General features: G+C 40.0%; 1 protein-coding gene across 1 annotated transcript in view; it reads right to left on the reverse strand.

Moving 5' to 3' along the window:
* The window catches only part of ADAMTS2 (ADAM metallopeptidase with thrombospondin type 1 motif 2), a 470,846-nt gene that overhangs the window by 84,877 nt on the left and 360,141 nt on the right, over nt 1-25,828 (reverse strand). The window contains exon 6 of the mRNA XM_069102579.1: nt 786-942. Within this exon, the coding sequence (XP_068958680.1) occupies nt 786-942 (157 nt within the window). The remainder of the gene's footprint in view (nt 1-785; nt 943-25,828) is intronic.

Raw genomic sequence — 25,828 nt, forward strand, 5'->3', positions numbered from 1 at the left:
TGGGACTTTTCACAATTGGGTCAATGAGTTAAAGGGAGGAAACTCAAAGGTGGGCAGTGCCAGGGTCCATATAGTAAGGAAATGTGAGTTCTTGCCATAGTATTGAAGGTGAGATTTCATGGAACGGGTCTCGCCATGGTGCTCAGGGCCCAAGTCTAGAGGGCGGATGAAGCCAACACCGAGTCTTAGATTGTAAAGCTGAGTTTGAGACAATTCTGCTGGTGAAAGACAAGATGAGCACTCAGCTTTCTTGGACGTTTTTCTATGTTATTAGCTTGATTTATTCTTTCTTTTAAAATTGTTTTTCCTTTAGAGAAGCCTCATCTCTACCTTGAGCAATTGGAATAGATGCTCAGGGATTGATGGTAATATGATAATTTTGAAATGAAAAAACAATGGAATAAAAGAACAATGAAACTTTGAGGGCTGAGAGGATGCCAGTTTGCCAGCTAGTTTGATCAGATGGGCGCAGCTTAAGAAGGGCACAGGTATGGATTTCTCTGAGAATGATAAATGAATGAAAAAAGATTTATTAAGGATTTACCAGACACAAAGCACTATCCTAAGTCCTGGGATGGATGTCCAAATGGACTGTGTCTAGAGTGGTGCAAAAGTCAGGGTCCTAAACATTCTATTGCAGCTATGTGACTGGGTAATGTTCCCTTGGCATATCCCCTGCCCCAGTCCCAGCATAGGAAAAGATGAAACCAGACAGGAAGCAGCAGAGGCCTCCCCCCACTCCAATCTATCCAGGCAGCCCAGGAACAGCAGGCAGGAGAGCTCACCTTGCATCCCTGATGGGCCAAAGTCCTGTCTGGTGAGAAAGATGGCATGGTCGTGAGATTCCGCCTGGCTTGTATCTGATTTCCGTTGGAGAAAGGCCCAGTGACACACGTTCTCCAAGCTCTGGGAAGGGTTCCCGATCTCTATGAGGCTCATGGACTAAAAAGAGTAGAGGGGAGAAGAAGGTAGAAGAGATGACAAAAAAGGAGAGGAGAGAAAGTGGAGAGGGAGAGGAGAAGAGGGAGAAGAAAAGGAGAGGAGAGGAGAAGAGGGAGAAGAAAAGGAGAGGAGAAGAAAAGGGAGAAGAGAGGGAGGGAAAGGAGAGGAGAGAGTGTGATTGGAATGTTATTATGTGACATTTCTATGCCCTGTATCTCCATGCCAGCCCCATGACTTAGGGACAAATTTGTCTCAGACATCGACAAGTACTGATTTCTACGTGCATTTATACTTAGCATCACCTCTAGGACATTTCTGTCACATATTTGTATTGTATTTTATTATTATTTATCTATTTATTTTTGTTTTATCTCTTGTGATCAATATCTGGCATGATACCATCATGTCATCTATGCCTAGCAATGCTCTGCTACAGTCATCTCTGACCATCATTGTTCCCTTGGGTGTCCAATGACCACTGAAGCTCTTCTATGTGCTCTACAGTCAGTCTTGAATCTATACAGTATTCTAAGCACTAAATGTAGGAGTGACTCACGTTCCTATTTCTATACACAGGAATAGTTTTTGTTTTTTTTTTGAGCAACAACAAAACAATGTTCATTCATCTTATGTTTGTGAGACGCAATGCCAACAAGATCTTCTTCTATGAAAGGGATTATTATTATTTTTTTTTAAAGCAATAGGGGTTAAGTAACTTGCTCAAGGTTACACGGCCAGTTATTTCTGGGTGTGGTGCTGAGTATCTGAGCCCGGATTTTGATCCAGGTCATCCCGACACTGGAGCCAGTGCTCTTACTCGCTGAGCCACCTGGCCTCCCCTGAAAGGGATTATTTTTTTTTTCTGAAGAGGGGAAGGCAAGGCAATTGGAGCTGTGACTTGCCCAAGGTTACATAGCTAGTAAGTGTGTCAAGAGACCAGATTTGAGCTCAGGTCCTCCTGACTCCCGGGCTGGTGCTCTATTCACTGTATCACCTACCTGCCCCAACGGAAGGGATTCTTAACTTTTTTTGTCTCATGGACTACTTTGGCAGTCAGATGACATCTATGCATCCTTTATCAGAACAGCATTTTTAAACACACAAAATAAAAATATAGGATTGCAAAACAAAACAACAAAATCTTTTTTTAAAAAAAGGTTCAGAACCCCTAGGTTAAGAATTCCTGCTTTAGGATATTTGATAATGAAATAAGGCTGATAAAGAGCTTAGTAGGTACCAGTGAAATCATCATTCAGACCAAAATCCCCTTAAGAAATAGCACTGGGTCTAAGGCAAAATTGAATAAGGCGAAGTCAAAGAACCATATCCCTCAGAACACAGAAGACCAAGTATAGAAAGGTTCTCAGAACATAGAATGTCAGAGCTGAAAGCCTCCTTAGAACATAGAAAAGAATAGCAGAATTGTTAAAGGACCTTAGAACATAGAATTTAATGGAATTAACTGGAAGAGATCTTAGGCTACAGAACACAAAAAATAGAGAAGTTTTATGTCCTAGGCTCTAAGACTCTTGCAACTCTGACATTCTTTGTTTCGAATTCTTTATTTTATTTTTAATTTAGGAAATAACACAAGCATTTCCATAACATAGTAGAACAAAAAAGATTGCACATGAAATTGTGAATCTATTATGTATAACTTGTTATTCCTTTCAAATATGTAATAAAGTTATTATGTAACTTTTTTTCCTTTTTTCACTCCTCTCCCAGCCCTATAGGTTATATATATATGTAAAATCATTCCATAGACGCTTCTCTTTATCATTTCTTTCTCTGGATGCAGACAGTGTCTTCCTTCATATGTTTATAATGGTTAAAATGGTTATAATGTTTAATGTTAAAATGACTGAGTCATTCAAAGTTGTTCTTAAAACAATATTGCTGTTACTATATACAATGTTCTCTTGGTTTTGCTCATTTCACTCTTCATTATTTTGTGCAAGTCTATCCATGCTTCGGGGGGGCGGCGGCAGGGTAATTGGGGTTAAGTGACTTGCCCAAGGTCACATGGTTAGTGTTAAGTATCTGAGGCCGGATTTGAACTCAGGTCAGTGAGTATTTAGCAACATGAAGCACAGAGAGTCAGAGACAGACGGGACCTTAGAATGTCAGAGATGGAAGGGACCTTAGAACTAGTTTAATCCCTTCAATTTACATATTAGGAAACTCTACCTGTCCTGTCACTTTCCTTCTGCCTTTTTCAGGCCTCTGCCAGGGCTTTAAGCTTTTCCATTCTGTATTAGGCCTTCTTTCTTTAGCCCCCATGTCCTCCATCTTCCTCCTATCAAGGCTCACACTGAGTATGTAAAGCAGAAAGCTGGCCCCCACTAGTGGTTGTTGAAAAGGTGTGATAAATTACCCACCTGTTCCCAAAACTATCAACTTGAGTCTAGATTCTCTCAAACCAGTTTCCTCTAAGAAAAGCACCTCAAATTCAGAATGTCAGAAATTTAACAGTGATACACAGGGTTCACTGTCTTTGAAATCTTTCTTCTTGTCACCCCTTCCTCACAGCTCCCATTGCTAACATGGTTAGTACAGAATCTCAGCGTCTGACACCTAGATTGCTGCAGAAATCACCTTTTAACTGGTCTCCCTGACTCCAGACTGTACCCCTCCAATCTACCTCTCATTCCATCATAATAAACTTTTGTCTCAGGGCAGCTGGGTGTCACAGTGGACAGAGTGCCGGGCCTGGAGTCAGAACGACTCCTCTTGAGTTTAAATCCAGCCTCAGAGACTTACTAGTTGTGTGACCTTGGGCAAGCCACTTAACTTTGCCTCAGTTTCATCAACTATAAAACGAGCCAGAGAAGAAAATGGAAAACACTCCAGTATCTTTTCCAAGAAAATCCCAGATGAGGTCATGAAGAATCAGACACAACTGAACAACAACAAACCTTTTGTCACACAGCTTTATTTTATTTCTCTGTACAAAAATCATCATTGCTCCCTATTGATTTTAGGGAAAAAAATGCAAAATCTTTGGCTTGCAATTTAAAGCCTACCATAATTTGATTCTAACCTAATGTTCTTCTTTTTTTTTGGAGGGGGAAGGCAGGGCAATTGGGGTTAAGTGACTTGACCAAGGTCACACGGTTAGTAAGTGTTAAGTGTCTGAGACCGGATCTGAACTCAGGTCCTCCTGACTCCAGGGCTGGTTCTCCATTCACTGCGCCACCTAGCTGCCCCCCTTACCTAATATTCTTATATATGAAGTGGCTTCCTTGCTGTCTTCTAAATATGTTCTGCATATTCCCATCTCCCTCATTTTAATTAACATTTTGTTTTCACCTTATATACATTTACAGATCACTCTCACTTCATGAGAGGACACTTATAACAAAGCAAAGCAGGGAAGTAAAAACTAATAATGCATTTGACTAGTATTCTCAGAGTTAGAGTTGAAAAATAGGTGTGGGGCATGGAATAAGACAGGATAACACACTATTATCTCTGCATTTTTTGCTACTCTTTTCCACTGATGTGAATCCTATCCATCTTTTCTTGCCCAGACCAACTCCCATGGCCAATCTAGTCCACAGTGATCTCTTCCTCCTGTCTCTTTTCTTCCCCCAGATAATTACAACACCTATTATGTCTGGTGACTGGTCTGAAATCCCCATCTTAGAGAGCTTGGCAGAGGCTCTACTTGGGACACTCATTCAATCACTTTGTATTTTAAGGAGGTCATATGGCCATTCTCAATATAGTCTGGTTCTGAGGAGTATCTCAGTCTTCCTGGCAATGCTGCCCTGGTAGCCTCTGTGATCAGGAGTCTGCAGCAGAACTACTTGGGGACTTGGGGAATCTGAGTGAGACAAGTTTTCTGACAGAATTCAGATTGGTTCCAGGTTATAAATACAAAATATCACTATTTATACTTTCTGAACTATATTTAAACCCAAGCATTCATGAATGAATAATACATGAACTGATAAATAAATGAGCTGGTTAAGAAGGAATTCTTCAATTTACTTCATGGGAAATAATCAAATATACAAAATTGACAATAAACTACATGAAGAGGCAGCATCATTTCTGGAGTGAGAAGACCTGGGTTCAAATCCCACCCTTGACATTTGTTGCTTGGGTAATCTTGGACAAGACACAATCTCCCTGGACCTCAGTTTCCTCATATATAAAATGAGGGGGCTACACTCGATGGCCTCTTGTGTCAATTACAGTTGTAGCTCTTGGATCTTATGATCCCAAAGGACCTTAGTTTCCTCCTCAGTAAAATGGAAGTTTGACTACATGACCCCTTTAGTTACCTCCAGTCCTAAAGCCTATAACACCAAACAACCTGATCATCCTGTTGCTGATTTGGTTATATTAAAATGCCTTCAAAATTAAATTTGTCCCTCCCCTGAGCCCTGCACTGGACAGGAATTCATTTAAGATCAAGGAACATTTACCAAGGTGTGCTAACAATAATAACAATAACAGCATCTATAATTTCTACAGAGAATTGCAGTTTATGCAAAGCATTTACAAAGACAAGCTGTCCACAAAGTCTGAGTGCAGTTTTAAGCTATGTAGGATAGACTAAATTATCTTATTTGACCCTCACAATAGGCATGTGAGGTGGAAAGTATAGGTATTAATTATGTGAGGCAGGATGGTGCATTTGGATTTGGAATCGGAGGTCTTAGATTTAAATCCTTGTTCTGTACCTTATTGCATGTGACCCTGGGGAAGGTCCTCTCTGGGCCTCCATTTTCAGATATATAAAATTAAGGGGTCAGATTAAATGACTAAGGGATCCCTCATGACTGGAAATCCTGTTATGGCCATCTTGCAGATGAGGTAGCTAAGGCTGAGAGAAGGCAGTGCCAGAGAACCAGATTTTGAACCTAGCCCTTGACTCCAAATTCAATGCTATTTCATTTCCCCACATTGCTATAGGCAAGAACCTTGTACCAAATACTATGGGGGAGTGGGAGAGAAAGATATTCTGAATGATGTAATTCAATTTGCTATATTTTTATTTAATGACAGCTGTGTGCAGGAACCATAGGAAGCCTCCAGGAGACAAAGCTTACATTCTATTGTACTCAGGGCATTCAGCCTACACAGAGAGATAAGTAGAGATGTGTTTGGACAATGCTATATCAAGTTACTTCAATAGGAGAGAACATCAACAGCTGTGGGATCAGAAAGGTCTAGGTAGGAGGCAGCACATGAGCTGAGCTGTGAAACAAGCTAGGGATTCTAAGAGGTAGGGCAGAGAAATGAGGACATTCCTACTGCAGCGACCACCTATGCAAAGGTATGAAGGCAGGAAAGGAAATGGCATGCATGGTGAATAGGTCTCGGGTTAGTTGGGCTAGAAAAGAGTTTAGGAAAGGTAGTGTTGTTACCTAATTGTCGAAGTCATATTGGACTTTTAGTGACCCCCTTTGTGGTTTCCTTGGTGGAGATACTGGAATGGTTTGATATTTCTTTCTTCTTTTACAGATGGAGAAACTGAGGCAAACAGGGTTAAGTGACTTGCCAAGGGTCACACAGCTATTCAGATTTGAACTCAAGAAGATGAGTCTACCTGACTCTATCCACTGCACCATGTAGGTGTCCTTGGGGAAGGGTAGTATTATGAAACAACTGGAAAGGTAGAGAGGTACCATCTTGTCGAAGGCTTTAAATGCCAGGCTGGGATCTTCCTCTTTTGGGAATGGGTAAATCCCTATCCTGAGGGAGAGCCTGGTATAGTGGAGAGAATCCACATGACTACAGTATGACAGGGAAAGAAGCAAGGGCCAAAAGAAATCTATAAGCAGAGGATTGTAGAAGTTCAGAGAAGGGAGAATCAGGGAAAGCCTCCAGGAGATAGCAGATAGTTGTGCTTTGAAGACTAGGAAGAAAAGAATTCCCAACAAAATAAAGAGCATGACCAGAGTCACTGAAGTGAGAAAGCACAAGATACCTCCAAAGTAGAGAGTGAGATCCGGAGTGAGAATGGAACTGATGGGGGAGAGTGGTCAAGGATCATTTTCTGCCAGGCAGTCTGTTTTAGATCAGAGATACCTTTGGGTGTGGATGGCGGATGAAGCCTCTAGTAAACAGAAAGTAAGTTGGGAATCCCAAAGCTAAATCTTGGGCAATGAAAGTTCCTTTCCTAGGAATCATCAGCTGCCTGACATGACCTATGACTCAACAGCTTCCTTTGTACGGAGGGGATCAGCAATCACATTCTCCAGGACTGGAGTGCCAGATGATAGAGAGAAAAGCTGGTGGAACTTTCAGATGGGGCCCAATGGGGTCTGGCAGTGAAGAAAACATCTATTTCCCCCATCAGCCATTGGAATAGCATATGGGTCTCGTGTTTGGCTCTGTAGTGATTTGGATACGCTGCTGAATGTGAACAATCTGTCATGTGCTCATGGGGCCATAGAACAGAAACACCCACACAAATCCCTGAGAGGGGAGGGGAAGAAAGGGGCAGACAGCTTCTGCTAACAACCAGCTGGCAAATTTCTCGTGCCATAGAGTGCTGCAGAAGTTCTGTTATCCAACAGAGGTGGCCGTTATCCAACACCACCTCTCAAGGAAAGCAGTGTTTTTCTTAACAGGTGTGTAGATAGGAACAGGGAAATGCAATATGGTGTCCCTCAGGTGTAGCAAATCCCAGATATTTCATCCAACTTCTCAATCACAGACTTTCAAATTCATACAATTTTTTTTGCCCATTTAATTAGTATTTAACTTCAACCAGATGAATTCTTCTGTTTTGAGTCTAGATAGCATTGCTTGGCAGACTCAGAGTCAGCAATACCTGGGATCAAATTCCATCTCTGAAACTTGGGGATCACAGGCAATTAATTTCATCTTTCTGGGTCTATCTTTGGGGCTACTTATCCAATTTTCATTCACATTCTGGGGATGGGTCACCAGAGGCTCTTACACTCAGGTTCAAGGTACCCTGTGTGTCACTACTACTACTACTACTACTACTACTACTACTAATACTATAATTCACAAGCCCTCTCCAATGTGCTCATCTTTAATAATCATCTAGTAAACACAATTAGTTCACAGCAAAGGCATTTACTAAAATGGCATGGTAAAAAACAGTGATAAAAACATTCCTTCCCCCATAAATCTGGGGTTACCTTCCTGCAATGACATATAGTAGTTGCAGTAAAAGTGAACACAAACTACAATGGTAATGAAGCACATACATGGGGAAGACATTTAGCTAAAGCAATTCCCCAAACCAGTGCTGCAGGGACACAATATTCTTTTTGTCCTAGAAGGGTCTTTATAACTCTCCCCTTAAGTATAACATCTTTCTTTGGAGGGCCATTCTGTCAGGTGCCCATGGTCTGTTTCTTTCTGCCAAGTGACTCTTGAATGCTAGGACTAATTCTCCTTAGTCCATAGCTGACTCTTTTCTTTGCTGCCAAATGTCCTACTCATTGAAGCCACTTGAAAACTACCATGTCTGTTTGGAGAGTATGTTTCATCTGCTCCTTCACTTGTGTCTTGAACTTTCCTAAACTGGTTTTCCAACTTCTGGATGGGGATATCCTACTAGGTAAACAACACTGCTGACAGAAAACATGGACTATGGAAATGGGGAGGGAAGAGGAGAGAAAAATTCCCCCCTCCCCAGCACCCTACTTCCCTCAGAAAAGTTCACTCTCAGGAACTGGGTTCTTTCTCCATTTATATCTCTCAAGAGCCATATTTATTTATTTAGTTATTCATTTTAATTTATTTATTTATTTACTTTTTTAAAGAGCTTTGTAGGAGGAATGGTTAATTTTTACTTAGCCAATGGCATTTCCCCCTTCTGATTCAATAAGAGAAAGGTATTTATAATTTGTAATTTTATGTTGTTCAGTCATTTTTCAGTCATGTCTGACTCTTTGTGACCCCTTTTTGGGATTTTCTTGGCAAAGATACTGCAGTGGTTTGCCATTTCCTTCTCCAGTTCATTTTTCAGATGAGACAACTGAGGCAAACAGGGTTAAATGACTTGCCCAGGGTCACACAGCTAGTAAGTTCCTAAGACTGGATTTGAATTCAGGCCATCCCGACTCTAGGTGCAGCTCTCTGTTCACTGTGCCACCTAGCTGCCGCCTCATTTTACAGACAAGAAAAAAGGCTCAGAAAATTGTCTTGCTCAGTATCATATAAGTAGTAAGTAGCAGAGCTAGAATTAGAACCCAGATTCTCTGACTTTAGGGCCAGTGCTTCTTCCAATGCCCTGGACCTTCCACCCCCATCCCATCTTAGCTTAGTCCATTCGAACCCTAAAAAAAACAGCTAATGTCATTTCAGGACATTAGGAAAATGTTCCAATAGGAAAAAAGGCAAAAATTCTATTCTAAAATATACATTGATTGAAAGCAAAAACCTTTAAACCTTACAGTTTTGAAATCTGTTTAGAGATATCCTGCCATTTAGAGCAAAGGTTCTTAAATTTTATTGTGTCATGGATTCCTCTGGCTGACTGTTGAAGCCTATGGAACCTCAACTCAAAACACTTTAAAATGCAAATAACTACAACAACTAGTATTTATGTAGCACTTTAAGATTTGCAAAACATCTTGTAAATTTATGAATATTATCTCATTTGTTCCTTACAACAACTCTGAGAGGTAGATGTTATTATTGTCCCCATTTTCTAGATGAGAAAACTGAAGAAGACAGAAATTAAGTGACTTGTCCAGGGTCACACAGCTAGTAAGCATCTGAGGCTACATTTGAACTCAGGTCCTCCTTATAGCACCTCTACCACTCTTTCCAGTTGCCAGGGATTATGCAGGATTACAAAGGAAATTAATCCAATTATACAGAAAGATATATATGTATACGTATATATATATGTATATGTATATGTATAGTCATTTTCAGTTGTTTCTGATACTTTGTGATCTCATTTGGAATTTTTCTTGGCAGAGATACTAGAATCACTTGCCATTTCCTTCTCTAGCTTATTTTATAGATGAGGGAACTGAGGCAAATAGGGTAAGTGACTTGCCCAAGGTCACATAGCTGGTAAATGCCTGATGTCACATTTGAACTCAGGTCTTCCTGACTCCAGGTCTTATGATCTGTCCATTGCACCATCTAGCTTCCCTATAAAAATATTTTTAAAATAATAATTCACAGACTCAAGATTAAGAACCTCTTCATTAAAGCCTAGCTCTTATCTTTCTAAGATTACTCTTAAAATGAGTGTGATTTTTCCTTCCTCTAACCCCCAGTGTACTTTGTACATGCTATGCATACATTTTATGGTCCCTACCATACATTTCCCTGTACCGTGGTACTCTGTTGTGGCCTTGTCTCATCCCTTTTCACTAAACTGTGAGATTCCCTGGGGTCATGAATGACCGCTGTATCCATGATTCCACCTCAACCCAGCACACAGCAGGTACTCAATCCATGCTGATGCTGTTGAATTAGGGCATAAAAATCTTAGAAATTGTTCTTCCTTTGCAAACTTTCAGATTTTATTTACAAGTATCTCTCCTAAAGCCCTCCTGTGATAACTTGTCATGGTGTGAAAGTAACCACTGTTTTTTAGAGACTATGCCAGCAAGACAGAGCTTGTACAGTCCCAGCAGCTTACGCCTTGAGCACAGACCCGGCAAGGGAGAATAAGTCTGTCATTTGCAGACAGCCTTGCTAAGTGTGGAAAGGGTCCTCACTAATGGGCTGGCTAGATGGTGGTGGATAGAGCTGTGGACTTGAAGTCAGGAAGATCTGAGTTCAAATCCAACCTTGGACAAAAGTATCGTGTGCCTGGACAACTCATTTAATCTGTCTTAGATTTACTTTCCTCAGCTATAAAATGGGGTAATCATAGTGCCTACTTCACAATATTGTTGTGAAGATGAACACAGGTAATATTTGTGTTTTGTAGACCTTAAAGCTCTATATAAATATGAAGGATGATGATGATGATGATGCAATAATTTGTTTTTAGAAGGGAGTGAGCTAGAAACTCATGAAACCACTTACTAAGTCATGGAGAAGTTGTATCTGTGTTGGTAAATTATGAATCCCTGACTGGTGAAATATTATACAGAGTGCCCCAAAAGTCTTAGTACAGTTTTAAGCTTTATTAATATAATGTAAACCCATATGACTTTTTTTTTTAGTAACAACTCATTTTCTTATAGGGATGATTTATACCTTAGCTTATAAGCAAGTTACAAATGGAATTTCTTTTCAGTAATCTCTAATTCTTGCTGGATATTCCCTCCCTGAGGTAGTGAGGTTTGACAGTATATCTAGATGAATGTGCTATCTTTTTATAGAAACAGAAAATGTGTTAAACCATAATCTATTTAAGAAGGGCTTCTCAAAGAAAACACTCTGATTTCTATGTCCAAAAATTCACTGCCCAACTTGGGGTGGCAATGCCATCTACATCCAAACATATTAATGAACCTCTTTTTCCTTTTGACTGATCCTTTTTTCCCTCCACCTCCTCTTTGTGGTGGGTAAAAGAGTGTAAGTTATCTAGGTTACTATCCTACTGCCCTGTCCTCCTATCGGGGTCTGTCCCTTCTCCTTGTCTACTGGAGCCCAATTAGATCAGTGTTAGAAGAAGAGGTGAGCTGTGATTGGGAGCTCTTCAGAGCTGAAGTTCATTCAGAAGAAAAAGAGAAATAGGATTATCTCCCAATGGTAGGGCTCATAATGAAACCAGGATAATCAAAACTCTCTGTCTCCTGATATTATGCCTTTTCACTGGCTGTTTCCCATGGATGGAATGCTCCGCCACCTCACCTCAGCCTCCTGGCATCCTTCAAGACTCAGTTCAAGGGGTGGCTAGGTGTTGCAGTGAATAGAGCACTTGTAGAGTCAGGAAGACCTGAGTTAAAATCTGGCCTCAGACACTTAACACTTACTAGCTGTGTGACCTTGGGCAAGTCACTTAACCCCAAATGCCCTACCTTCCCCCCTCCAAAAAGCAAAAAACAAACAAACAAACAAAAGACTCAGTTCAAAGCCCAGCCCAGCTTAGTAAGTGTCTGAGGTCAAATTTGAGCTCAGGAAGATGAGTCTTCCTGACTCTAGCACCAATGCTACATCCACTGAGCCACCTAGCTGCACAGTGAAGGCAGCCCCAGCCCAAAGAAGCCGTGCTACTAGCACCATGACCCTGACCATTAAAGGTTCTCAGTTACTATCACCTCTGACTTGACCTGTCCCAACTCTTGCATGGGATCAGGAGGAACAGCCCTATCAGTTGTATTGTCTGTGTACCTGTATCTATCATTCAACAAAAGATCAACGAGCATCTTGACTAATGTCCTTTTCCAATCATTCCAGCTTGGGTTCTCGAGGGCCTTGCCAGCAGTTTCTATGAAGCTTAGGAAGACTTCAAGGACAAATCCAAAGATGGAGCACATCACAAGAGGTCCAGCCTAGATAAGAATGGAGATATATAACCAGAAAGGTTGCTTCCATCTGATTAAACTTTGGGCCACAGGAACTCATGAAGCCTCTCTAGTAAGACATGGTAAACCACTGTGTTCTATGTCGTGGAGGGAGTCCCTAATTGATGAAATCACAAAACCTTGAATTATTAAAGTTCACTAAGAAGAGGGTCCCATGCAGAACCAAGAGGGAGAAAGAGATGAATAAGATACTCCCTATCCTCAGGAACCTCACAGTAACTACTGTGGGAAAATAAGGCAAGGACTCAAATCACTACAACATAAAAAAACTGAGACAGGGGTCCTTGTCATAAAACTTTTGACTTAATCATTGTGGGGGCTGCAGTAGAAGATCTCAGAATCTCAAATCACATGCTTATTTTAAATTTATGGCACTCAGCTTTATGTTCTCCTGCTATCTTTATCTCTGTTTTTCTCCACAAAGACTGGCTGATTCCCACATATTTCTCAGAACAAAAGAACAAAGGACAGTATAACACACATCTAGGAGTGATGCTCTTCCCAGAACAGGAAAAATAGGAAACACTAAACTGGGTTATGTAAATAACAGAGAAAATGACCCTTTCAAACTGGGGTCCAATTCACTCTTTATCTTTTCTTACAAATGCTTTATCTAAGCATTTTGTTTTTCTACCAAAATCATTACCAATAGTAGGTCTATTCCCAAAGATGATTAGGGAAAAAGGAAAAGAACCTATATGCTCTAAAATGTTTATAGCAGTTCTCTTTGTGGTGGTAAAGAACTGGAAATTGCCGGGATGCCCATCAATTGGGGAATGGCTGAACAAGTTGTGCTATATGATTGTGATTTAATACTACTGTGCTATAAGAAATGAGATCCATGATCTTGGAAAAACATGGAAAGACTTGCACGAAATAACAAAGAGCAAAATGAGCAGAACCAAGAAAACATTGTATACAGTAACCAATATTGTTTGAAGAATGACTTTGAATGAATAAGTCATTTTGACTATTATAAATATCCAGATTATATTATATATTATAATTAATATATATATTATAAATATCCAGATTAACTATGAAGGACATATGAAGAAAGATGCTATCTGCCTCCAGAGAAAGAACTAATAAATAGAAGTATATATAGAATAATTTACATATATATGTGTATATATACATAATACACACACATACACCTATTTGTGTCTAATGATAGCCATCTCTAGAGCAGGAGGAGAAGTAGGGAAAAAAAGGAAATTTACATGAAAACTTTATTATATATTTAAAAGGAATAGCAAGTTGTACATGGTAGATTTGCAGTTTTATGTGCAGTTATCTTTTTTATTATATGATGTTATATTATGTTATGGAAATGCTTATTTCATTTCATAAATAAAAATAAAATAAATAAATATAAAAAGAATCATTTTTTATTTAATCCCCCATTTCCTAATTCGTAACAAAGGAAAACATTTAAGTCGAATCCACAGACATAGAAACACTCACCACATCCCTTACCCATAGTCCTCCGGAAGGACTCAAGAAGAAAGAATCTGTTTTATGATTAGATATCATCATTATAATTCACAATCACTTATGCTTTCAGTTTTCACACAATTTTCTGTAAAATGAGCTGGAGAGGGAAATGACAATCACTCCAGTAACTCCACCAAGAAAACCAGAAATGGGGTCACAAAGAGTTGGACACTACTGAAACAATGGAACAACAAGGGAAAAAACCTGTAGGAGCTTCAATATCAATGACTAAATGCTCCTCTATCCAAGAGTCCCTCCTAATGGGTCCTTAGATCACAGGATCATAGACCTAGACCTGGAAGGGACCATTAAATCCAAGTTTCTCATTTTATACATGAGCTAGCCTTATATATTTTCCACTTTAAAAGTATAACAAATATAAAACCACAAAATAGAACCACAATATAAAATATATAAACATATAAAATATATTTATAAATATGAGAGAAATGTAACACATAAAATAAAATATTAAATATAAAAATACATATACTAAAATCATAATATGAAATTCTCCTTCTGTGGCCTTGTCCTAGCATGCAGATGACTCTAGGTTCTTGAAAGGTATTCCAGCAGAGGGCAAGCTGGACAAGCTCCCAGTACAGGCCCAGTAGAGGACCATGAGTTTGTTGGCCAAGTCCTGAGAGGCTCACTACCTTGCTGATTGGCCAGCAGGGTTTGGTAGTTTTCTACCACAGCAACTAATGAAGACTGTCTACTAAGAAAGGCATAAAGGCACTTCAGTAAAAAAAAAATCATGGGTCTGTGAATAATGAAATAATATATTAAAAAAGAACTATGTTGAAACTCTTCTTTGGGAAAGTCACTTAAACTTTCTGGGCAACATCAATAAAATAAGGGGATTAAGTGATATCTAGTGTCCCTAGAAGCTTTATGGTTCTATTCTTATTTTAGCTATTTGAAGAGGAAAAATCCCCAAAAGTTATTTAAAAGCAAGCTTCCCATGGAGATATTAGCCCTTCCTCTCCCCTGACAGACACTTGGCTTCAGTCAGAACACTTCCTTGGCCTCCTTGATGAACAATGGCTGACCCAGTCTTTTGCTGTTTTTGTATTTTAAATGAAGGTTTATTGATTTATTTTGTTTTTATGTCATGTTTCCAGATACATACCTTCACCCATACGCCTGCCTCCAAAACCTTCCTTCATAGCAAAAAAACAAAATGTACAAAGAGCAGGTAAGCAAAATCAGTAGGCACAGGGATGTTTTCTGATGGGGATTTGCAACATTCTTTACCCATAGTCTATGTCCCTAGGGGCAAGAAGAAGATGAATTTTCTGTTTCTTTTTGGGGCCGAGACTGATCATTATGAGTACAAAGAATTTGGTTTCCCTGGTCTTTTCTAAAGGAAAACATTAGTGGTGACATGATAAATTGCTTCAAGTATTTGAAGGGATGTTATGTGGAAAAGTGATTAGTCTTATTTTGGTCTAACCCAGTGAGTAGAACTTGGACCACTAAGAAGTAGGTTGCAGCTTTTATACTTGGATACTTCAATGGATCTGTGAATCTTACAGATGTGAGTACCCCCTCCACCAGGGCAGATAGCATAACATCTAGCAAGATATCTCATCTGAGGGGGAGGGGTGGATAGGTGGCGCAGTGAATAGAGCACTGGCCCTGGAGTCAGGAGGACCTGAGTTCAAATTCGGCTTCAGACACTTGACACACACACACACACACACACACACACAAACTAGCTGTGTGACCTTGGGCAAGTCATTTAACCCAATTGCCCTCCAAAAAGTGAAAAAAAAAGATATCTCATCTGAGTATGTCAGTCAACAAGCATTTACTGAATACTTACAAATCACACTATACTAAGCCCTGGGAACACAAGCAAAAAGCTAGACAGTTCATTCCATCAAGGAGTTTACACTCTAATGGGGGAGAACAATAAATAAAAGAAAGCTGAAAAGGGAGGATAGCCAGGGTTGAGGGCATGATGGAAGAGTCCAGAAGTGCAGCCTGGTGTAAAATGACTTGGTCACCTTCCTTAAATGGAGTTTCTGGAAGTAACCATTCAATAAGAAGGAGGGAATGCAAGAATGAAGGGTACTTCTGAGGTATAAATTCCAGGGATGATGTGGTCTTCTAGAATGAAGAGGTTTCTGGGGTATGATGAAGCAAGTCTGAGCAGAGCCTGTGAAAAACGTGTTTCTTATCCACAATCTTCCCCTAAATACTCCACGAAGCTCCATTCAGTGGGCAGGAGGCCTTCTCCAGCTTCTTTTAATGTCAGTGGATACCAGTGCAATGCCAGGCTGCCCATCTGATACTCTATTCGGGTGACCCTTCTCCTTTTCTAGCCCTCCATGTCAATGTTGTTAACATTATTTGTCCCATACAAGGGATGGCTGGTAATAGATGGCAGCCTACTGACATCTACCATGTATTTATATTAGCCTTCAGGTCACCTACAATTTTGATTTTTCTGAGGCTGCAGTATTTCCTCATTTATAGCCATGGTACTATCATCCCTCGGAAGATGATGGTATTTAAAAGATGAACTTTTATGGTTAGGAGCAAATAGGGATTGCTGAAAGTGCTGTATAAAATCCTAAATGATATTCAGTCCATTATCCTCCTACTGTGGGTCCACCTACAATGACCTGTTCAAAATCCACGTGCGTGTGGGCCAACTCAATGATCCAACTGCATGGCCTAATTTATGAATTATGCATTCTTCATTTACTCGATTTTTTTCTGAGTGGATTGCTAGGCCCATCTCTTTCGAGTGACTTGCAGATGTTATTAAGGAGGTCTTATCATGTACCAGAACTCTATAGCATCAGAACACGATGGCCCAAACAGAAGCCCCAGTGCACTCTTTTATTTGGACTTTGGGCAGGCCACCTTCCACGACTCTAGCAAACAACTCTGGCAAAGAGTCTGTTTTATGCTGCATATGATGTGAACACACAACTGTGCTTAACTATGAATACATATGCTACCATCTAGTAAGGAAACTTTAATGGATGCTTTGGAAATACATTGTTAGAGCATAGTCTCTGAGGCTTCATTTTCCTTTAAGAAGTCAAATGCTTTCTTATCATCAACAAACAACCGATGCAGCATAATCTTATATTCTCTCCCTCTTTTAGTTCCTTATGTGACTGTGAATATGGGGTTAGCTAGAGAAAATCACCTACTGAAACCTGTCTTTTCCTTTTTCATGCTTTCCATAATGATATTCTCCTTGAGGGCAAGGATTGTATTTTTGCCTTTTTTTGTATACCCAGCACTTATTAAAATATCTGGAACACAGCAAGTGCTTAATAAATGAATATTGATTGATTACATACAGAAATATCTTCATAAAGATTTTATACTGATAAAGAAGTGGAGCTTTGGGTCAGAAGTTGCTAACATCTTCTTGATAGTCTTTTTTCCCCATTAATAAAACTACATTTTATGGTATTTTAAAATTTTCCCTTTTGTGGATAGAATGTTGGACCTGTGGTTAGGAAGACCTGGATTTGAATCCTGACTCAAATATATATATGGACCATTCATAAGTGACTTAGCCCTTCTGAGCCTCAGTTGCTGTATATGTAAATAGGGGGTGATAATACACATATAATCTTCCACACAAGGTTATCCTAAGGCACAAATAAGATATAACATATTAGAAGTGCTCTGTAACATCAAAGTATTATAGATGTGTCAGTTATTAATAATGACAATAATTATAATAATGACTGAGATTTGATTGCCAAGTACCTTTAAAATGATTACCTCTAGCATGGATTTCTTCTGTGTACATTTTGTTATGTGCCCCTACACTTCTCTATTTCGATGGCTCATTTCCCCATTGCCGCCATTTCCCTCTTTTTTGTGTTTATACTGCTTATAACATTCCATCACTTTTTTTCTATAATGTTTGACAGATGAGCTCATATGGTATACCAGCATTGCCTTTGGCTACCATGTCTCTCTACTTGGCAGGCAAAATCTTCAGTGCTTTGGATAACAGAGGAAAAACAAAATACAAAACAAAAAAACAAACCCCAAAACTAAACCTGCCTTCAAGGAGCTTACTAACAGGGGAGAAAACACTGTACATAAATTGGTGAAGTCAAGATACATACAGAGCAGATACAAAGAAAAAACTGGTCCTGTCAACATCCTTATTTGCCTCCCTGAGGAGAACCTGTGAGATTTCCATTTGGCTGCAATCTTTTGTCTTCAAAAAATTGCAGCCAGTTGTTTTCTGTCTTCATTCATAGTGAGAATGGCAACACAGTTCCTTCCCTAGTGATACCATCTCATTAGCTGTCAGAAAAAGATCTTGCATTGAATTCTAGTAGTTAAACTAGCATGTACAGATCATCTAAGAACTGATTCTTAGCATCTTCTGCCTTCATTTTGCTACCTTCTCACTACCAGGGGGAGTGATGTAGTGATTTCTGTATTAGACTTGGAGTCCAGAAGATCTGAGTTCAGATCCAACCACAGACACTTATTAGTTATGTGACCCTGAACAAACCACTTAATTTCTCTGGACCTCAGCTTCTTCAGCTGTCAAATGAGGGAATTGGACCAGATGGCTCTTAAGGCCCTTTGAGCTTTAAAATCTATGATCCTTTGATCAACATGAGAGCAGAGTTTCTGATGGCCATATAAACATTATATTTTAATCACTGAAATGCTGTAAGTTGCAGCAACTTCCACTTGAGTGAACTGTTGGGGCAGAGATGGAGCCATCCAAGAAGTCGGGGGATATACGATCTTGTTTGTGGATACACCCTGTCCTTTGGCCCTTTTCTCCTCCTCAGTTTCTGGTAACAATGAGTCAAGGTCCCTTTAGCTTCCCTGGTCCTTTGGAGCCCTCTGGCTTCCCTAGAGAAAAAACATTGCAGACCTCTGCCATGTTCATCATTATTGCTAAGTAATAAAGCCTTTTATGCAGTTGGCTTGTGATAAATGTTTGTGATTGAAATGAGCTAAAATGCATCATCCCTTCTGTAGATCCCGTAGGGTTCATGTGGCATCTCCACTATCAGACTAGCTTCCTTCTTCCCCTCCAAAATGTGGCCTTTCTTCATCCATAAGCTAGTATGTGCAACCAAATCAATGTGAATAGCTATTGTGGCTCATACAGTTATCCCTTTCACATCTCGAGGGGCTAGGGGTGTTGTGTCCCTGTTACCTGGAAAATCTCCTTTTGTACCTGAGAAGAAGTCTTGAATCATTATGGTATTTAAAGATAAAATATGTTGATATTACATAATACTATACATATATTTTATGTATTTCTGAGTTTCTAAACTTTTTCTGTGTTGTCTGCTAGCCTTCATGTATCATATACAGCTTCCGCAAAACTCCCAAATAATTCCCATTTAATTTATTATGCTGACCCACAATATATTAAAACTGATATGGGGAAAGTAGCGACGTGGAAGGGAAGACTCTATCAGATTGAGCTGGTGAGCAGGGACCACTGTGCAACCATTTTAAACAATGATTTCTTTTGATGATAAAAAAGGATAAATTTACTGCTAAGGAGGGTCATATGATTTTTTTTTCCTGAAGCCAAATAACTTTGCAAGATCATACGTTGAGAACTGGCAGGGACCTTGGAGGCCATCGGGTCCAATGCAATTTAAAGATGATGGAGCTGAAATACAGATAAGCTCAGGGTCAGCCAATCAAAAAGTTTTTGAAGTGAAATTCGAACCTAGATCTTCCAGAAACCAAGTCGAGTACTCTCCCTGCTATAATATGCTGCCTCCTCAAAGAGCTTCAGCCATGCATCTTCTCTGTCACTAGCATGATTAGCTCAAATAACTGAGCTGAATATCTAGTACTTTGGACATTCGAACAGAACACCTACAGATGGCCAAGATCTTGAAATAATCTAAAAAGAGTCAGAAACTTCAAGAGTAACATATTATATTGGATTCCTCAGTAAGTAAGCCTATTACATAGGAAGAATTGAGCCTTTGCTGAATGAATGGGGCAGCTAGGTGTATCAGTGGATAGAGTGCCAGGCCTAGAGTCAGGGAGATCTGAGCTATTCAGCCTCAGACACTTATTAGCTGTATGATCCAGGGCAAGTTACTTAGCCCGTGTTTGTCTCAGTTTCCTCATCTGTAAAATGGGAGTACTGCTATAACACCTACCTTACCAGGGTTGTTGTGAGGATAAAATGAGATAATATTTATATCAAATGAGATAATCATTGTACTTGGAGCATGATGTCTGGCATACAGTAGGTGCCACATAAATGTCAACTCTCATTATTGTAGTTGACTCTTCAAAAGCAGGAATTCAGCCTTTGCTGAATGAATGAATAAATGAATGGATGGATGGATGAATGGATGAATAGGAAATAACTTGGCTTGCTAAATGGAGATAAGCCTCCAGAAATGGAATCCCAGCAACAAATGGCACGGCAAACTCAAATATTTGGAAAGGGAGGAATGTGATGAACTTCTGAGCCAATCTATTAGACACGCTAATTGTCAGTGTAGGCAGGAACCTCCCGCCATCAGTCTGGAAAAAATAACTCAGATTGTTATAGTTCTTGAATGTTTACAAAGAATTTTCCTCACAACAATTCTGTGAGGTTAGTAAGTGCAAATATTTTTTACATTGCTAAAATTTTACAGTCTCTCTAAGACTCAGAGAAATTTAGTTGCCCATGGCCATATGGCTACCAAGTGTTGGAGTGAAGCTCACTGGGACTATGAAACGCCTGGGGAGCTCTTCAGTGATTCTGAAGGGAACGCAGAGACCAGCCATGGAAGGTATTCTGTGGCCTTTGGGAAGCCTCAGAGGCTGATCATTAATTTTTCTTCAACAATCAGGAGGTAAGCCAAACCGCCACCACAAGTAAAGGCTAAAATGGGTAGCTCTAGGTGCAACAGTGGATAGAATGACAGGCTGAGAGTCAGGAAGACCTGAGGTCAAATCTGGCCTCAGAAACTTACTAGCTGCATGACCCTAGACATGGCACATCATCATCCTGCTTGCCTCAGTTTCCTCATCTGTAAAATAGGCTGGAGAAGGAAATAGTAAACCACTCTGGTATCTTTGCCAAGAAAACCTCAAATCGGGTCAGAAGGGTCAAACACAATTGAAACAACAGCAAAAAAGGCTACAATATTAGGACCCGAAGTCAAGAAGACTCCTTACCTCAGAGATTTACTACCTTTATAACCCTGGGCAAGTCATGGACTTTGTGAACTACAATTTCATCCCCTCTGAAATGGGGATAAAAATAGCAGCTACTTCACAGGGAAGGTGTATAAAGTGCTCTGCAAACCTCAAATTGCTTTATAAAGATGAACCTTTATGTTATCATTAGGACCCCACAGTTAGCTTATAATTGAAACTCCAGGGGAACAAGAATGAAGGGACAGAGCTAGGACAAAGCTATGTAGTCACAGAATTGTTCAACCTTAGATCTGGAAGGGGTCTCATAGGGCATCTCATCCTATCCTTACTGGAGCAGGAACCTCATTTAAACATCCCCAGCAAGAGTTCATCTAGTCTTCATTTGAATACCTCAAGTAATGGGTTACTCACTACTTTATGAGATAATCCATCCTAATTTAGGAGAGTTCTAATTATTAAAATTTTCCTCTCCTATTGAACAGAAATCATTGTGCCAAAGTCCTTCTGAAAAAATTTCAAAACATGGAGGTGACCAAGTGTTCTTGAAGGCACATGCTTTGGTAGGTTCTGCCAAGTTGGAAAGGATCTAAAGTCATTCAAGCAACAGACTGGGTCTAGTGCCCGAGGGCCAGTCTTGTCAAGTATCAGAGCCTCCTACGCAGAAGGTGATTCACTAAGGTGTAAATTTTGGGCAGGATAACACACGGAAGATAAAAATACCAATGGCCTTCATTTTTTGGGCAGCCACCTTCTGCTTCTAGGTTGCTGCAGCCCGAGCTAGGACTGTCTGTCAAAGGAAGAACAGGGTCAGATCCTGGATAAATGTGAGGTGACACCAAGGTGTCTGGGTAAGGAGATAGACCAGGAAACTGAGGTAGGAATAGATCAAGACTGTCCTGGAAGCTGCCATGAAACCTTTACAGCTAGTTGGATCTGGATGGGAAATGGATCCCACACCTCACCACCCCACGTTCTCCATGATTGTTCTTTGGTTTGCAGATCTAACCCCTGAAAGATTTTCCTTCAAGTTCCATATATAGGAAATGGTGTAGGGAGATGACTGAGTGATGAAGCACTTCCATGAGAGAGGAAGATTTGGTAATTTCTCTGCAGTTTTGTTTTATCGTGTTTTAATAAACCATGCAGGCACTGAGAAGTCAATTGCCAGAGTTACATGAAAGAATTTGGTCCAAAGAGAATAGTCTATTTTCCACATGTGAGTAATAAGAACCCTAGAGGTACAGTTTGTCTAATATTTTTATACTGGGGCAATATTTCATGCCCATACCTTTATACCATGGTTAAACTCAGGCCAGTGCCAGTGGGCCAAGAGAAGTAGAAGGAAGAGTTTTTTGGAATAAATGCTCTCTGGCAGGCAATTGGGATACTGAAGTCTTTGGGGAGGGCCCTACAGGCCCTGGCTACTTTTTGGTAAAAGCACCTGGCTTATGGCCTAAGTATACCACTGCCTGGTGGCCAAATTACATCTAATAATTCCTACGTGGGAGTAGGGAGTGTTTTATTCTTTGTATTTATGTCTCCAGTGCCTAGAAAACAGTGGGTGCTAAATAGATGCTTGTTACTTGATTGGTGAATGAACTGATAGCTTAAGAGTTATCTTTCTGTCGGTTTGCATAAAGCAGGATACAAGCTGTTGTAGGTTGCTGATTCTACTGCATGACCTCCAATGTCATCTGGGATACTTATGTGAACATCTAGCTCCTACCATTGTCACATATCAAAACGAAAAATGGCACTATCTGCTTTCAAAGAGCTTCCAACCTAGCAGGGGAATAAGATGTAGATACAAATCATTATCATTCCAGTAAGAATGTTATGTGCATAGGAGAAATCCAACAGAGTAGACTGATAGATTCAAGGAGGGAGATCATTGTCAGCTGATTTCAGCTGAGTGGGATCAAGGAAGGCTTCAAGAATGAGGTGACACCTGAATTGAGAGATGAAGGAACAGAAGGATTTCAAGAGGTAATGGAGGGGCAGCTGGGTGGCTCAGTGAATAGAGCACTGGCCCTGGTTCAAATTCGGCCGCAGATACTTAACACTTACTAGCCACGTGACCTTGGGCAAGTCGCTTAGCCCTAACTGCCCTCTCTTCCCCCTTCCAAAAAAGACCAAGAATAAAAAAATAATGGAAAGGGAAAGCATTTCAGAAATGAGGGATGGCTTTTGGGAATGGATGGGAAAGGGCAAATATAGAATAAGACTTGGGAACAACCAGTAGTTCATATGTACAAAAATACTTATGGAAACTCTTTTTTTGTGATGGCAAAGAAATAGAAACTGAGGCGGTATCCATCCATTGGGGATGTGATGGATCCTTTGATAGGGACTGCTGCCAATCATAATCATCAACCTATGCAGAAATATGATAAAAACCATTTTATTATGCTAAGAACATAGACTTACTGTATGCCAAAACCAGGGAGTCTTGAGCAGCAGTTTCAGCAACCCTATTATATAGATTTTAATTATATAGGAAGGATGGGCCCAGGGGAATTTTACAGAAAGCAGAAGGGAAAGGTAATGATTTACACATAAAAAAACAACAGATGGCAGGAGGGGTAAGATCTATATCAGGTGAAGTAGGAAACTAGTTAGCAAACAGTCAGCAAGTACCAGGTAGATAGCCAGAATTTGCAAACTAACCATTAATACTGGAACTAAAGTTGATATTTCAGCTTGATTTTGCAGACCCTAGCTAGTTATATGACTTGCTCATCTTTTTTGTGTGTGTTTTTTTGGAGGGGGGAAGGCAGGGCATTTGGGGTTAAGTGACTGGCCCAAGGTCACACAGCTAGTCATTGTTAAGTGTCTAAATCTGGATTTGAATTGAGGTCCTCCTGACTCCAGGGTCAGTGCTCTATTTGCTGTACCACCTAGATGTCCCATGACTTGTTCATCTTAAGTAAATGGCTGTAAGGAAATCGAACCAAAAATTCTCTTATCACAGGGAAGAGCTAACCAAGTGTTGGTACATGGATGTGATGGAATACTAATGTGTTGTAAGAAATGATGAGAGGGAAGGTTTCAGAGAAACCTGAGAAGAGTTGTATGAAATGATACAGAGTGAAGTGAGTAGAACCAGGGAATCATTAATACAACCACAATATTGTAATGACAAATAACCTTTAAAGACTTAGGAACTTATATCAACATAATGATCAACCATAATTCCAAAAGACTCACAACAACATGTGCTACCCAGCTCTTGATAGAAATGATAGACTCAGATAAAGACTTTAAAAAAAAAAGGAATCAATGAGGAAATTTGTTTTGCTTGACTACATGGTTTTGTTTTGTGTTTTGCTTTTTTTTGGAGAGAGGAAGGTAGGGCAATTGGGGTTAAGTGACTTGCCCAAGGTCACATGGCTAGTTTTGTGTGTGTGTGTGTGTGTGTGTGTGTGTGTGTGTGTGTGTGTAAGTGTCTGAGGTCAGATTTGAACTCAGGTCCTCCTGACTCCAGGGTCGGTACTCTATTCACTTCACCACCCAGCTGCTCCTTGACTACATGTTTTTAACAGGGTTTTTGTTTCTCTTGCTTTTTCACTAAGGAGAGGGGGGGAGGAAAAGGAGGTGGATTTTCATGAAAATAAAATGAAATTTAATTTAAAAAAAGCATTCCTGTTTGGCTAGAGTATGGTTAGGGAGGACAGAGTTTGTCGCTGGCAAGAATGTAGGCTACAAAGAGATAAAGGTCACCTGACCCTTCAGTATTCTCTACCCAGCGCCTGCAATTTGCATGCATTACAACTGACATCATTTGATAGGAAAAAGATGGAAAGAAAATTTTTCAACATAATTCGAGTAAGATTTTAGACTGAAAGAGCTCAAGCAGCAGCAAGAGTGAAGATCAAGAAACGAACTGAAAAGTAGCATCTGCATCACAAAATAGATACAGATCTGGAAGACCTTTACTCCTAGGGGGACTAAGCCACACCACAGTTGAAAACCATTAGATGACAAAAGGAAATACCAGCAGCTTTTCAGTGATGCCCAGCTGCAGTAGTCATTCAGTCGTGTCTGACTCTCTGTGACCCCATTTGGGGTGTCCTTGGCAAAGATACTAGAGCAGTTTACCATTTCTTTCTCCAGCTCATTTTACAGATAAGGAATGGAGGCAAACAGAGTTAAGTTACTTGTCTAGGGTCACCTAGGTCATAAGTGTCTGGGGCCAGATTTGAATTCAGGTCTTCCTGACTCCAGACCCAGAGCTTTATCTGCTGTATCACCTAGTTGTCCTAGTGATGCCCAGTAGAAAGTAGCATAATGACATTGCCAAGGGATACCAGTGTCTCTGTAGTGTCAGAGGCACAAATTTCCCCAACCACTCATGTTCGCTAGGTGTTTGCCCCCTTTGTGTCTTTCCCATATGAAAATCCCTCTATACATATTCTGTGCTCACATGTGTTTTCTGCATGTGTTCCTTTCCTCAATGGTGGAGTGATAGCTAGCATAAGAGTCTGTATCTGTTTATACAGGAAATCTTCCTTGTCATTTATTTTACTATGCTGTTTGATTATATGTCTTTTGCTTTAGACTAATGTGTCATTTAGTGAGAGAAAGAGACACAGAGAGGAAAAAAGAAAAGAATGAAAGAGAGAAAGAAAGAAGGAAGGAAGAAAGGGAGGAAGGAGAAAGAAGGAAAGAAAGAAAGGAAGGAAGGAAGGAAGGAAGGAAGGAAGGAAGGAAGGAAGAAAGGAAGGAAGGAAGGAAGGAAGGAAGAAAGAAAGAAAGAAAGAAAGAAAGAAAGAAAGAAAGAAAGAAAGAAAGAGAAAGAAAGGAAG

The sequence above is a fragment of the Petaurus breviceps genome, unplaced genomic scaffold (genome assembly GCF_028583685.1).
Source record: "Petaurus breviceps papuanus isolate PSGF00001 unplaced genomic scaffold, PetGlider_PUasm1.0 551, whole genome shotgun sequence".
NCBI lineage: Eukaryota > Metazoa > Chordata > Mammalia > Diprotodontia > Petauridae > Petaurus > Petaurus breviceps.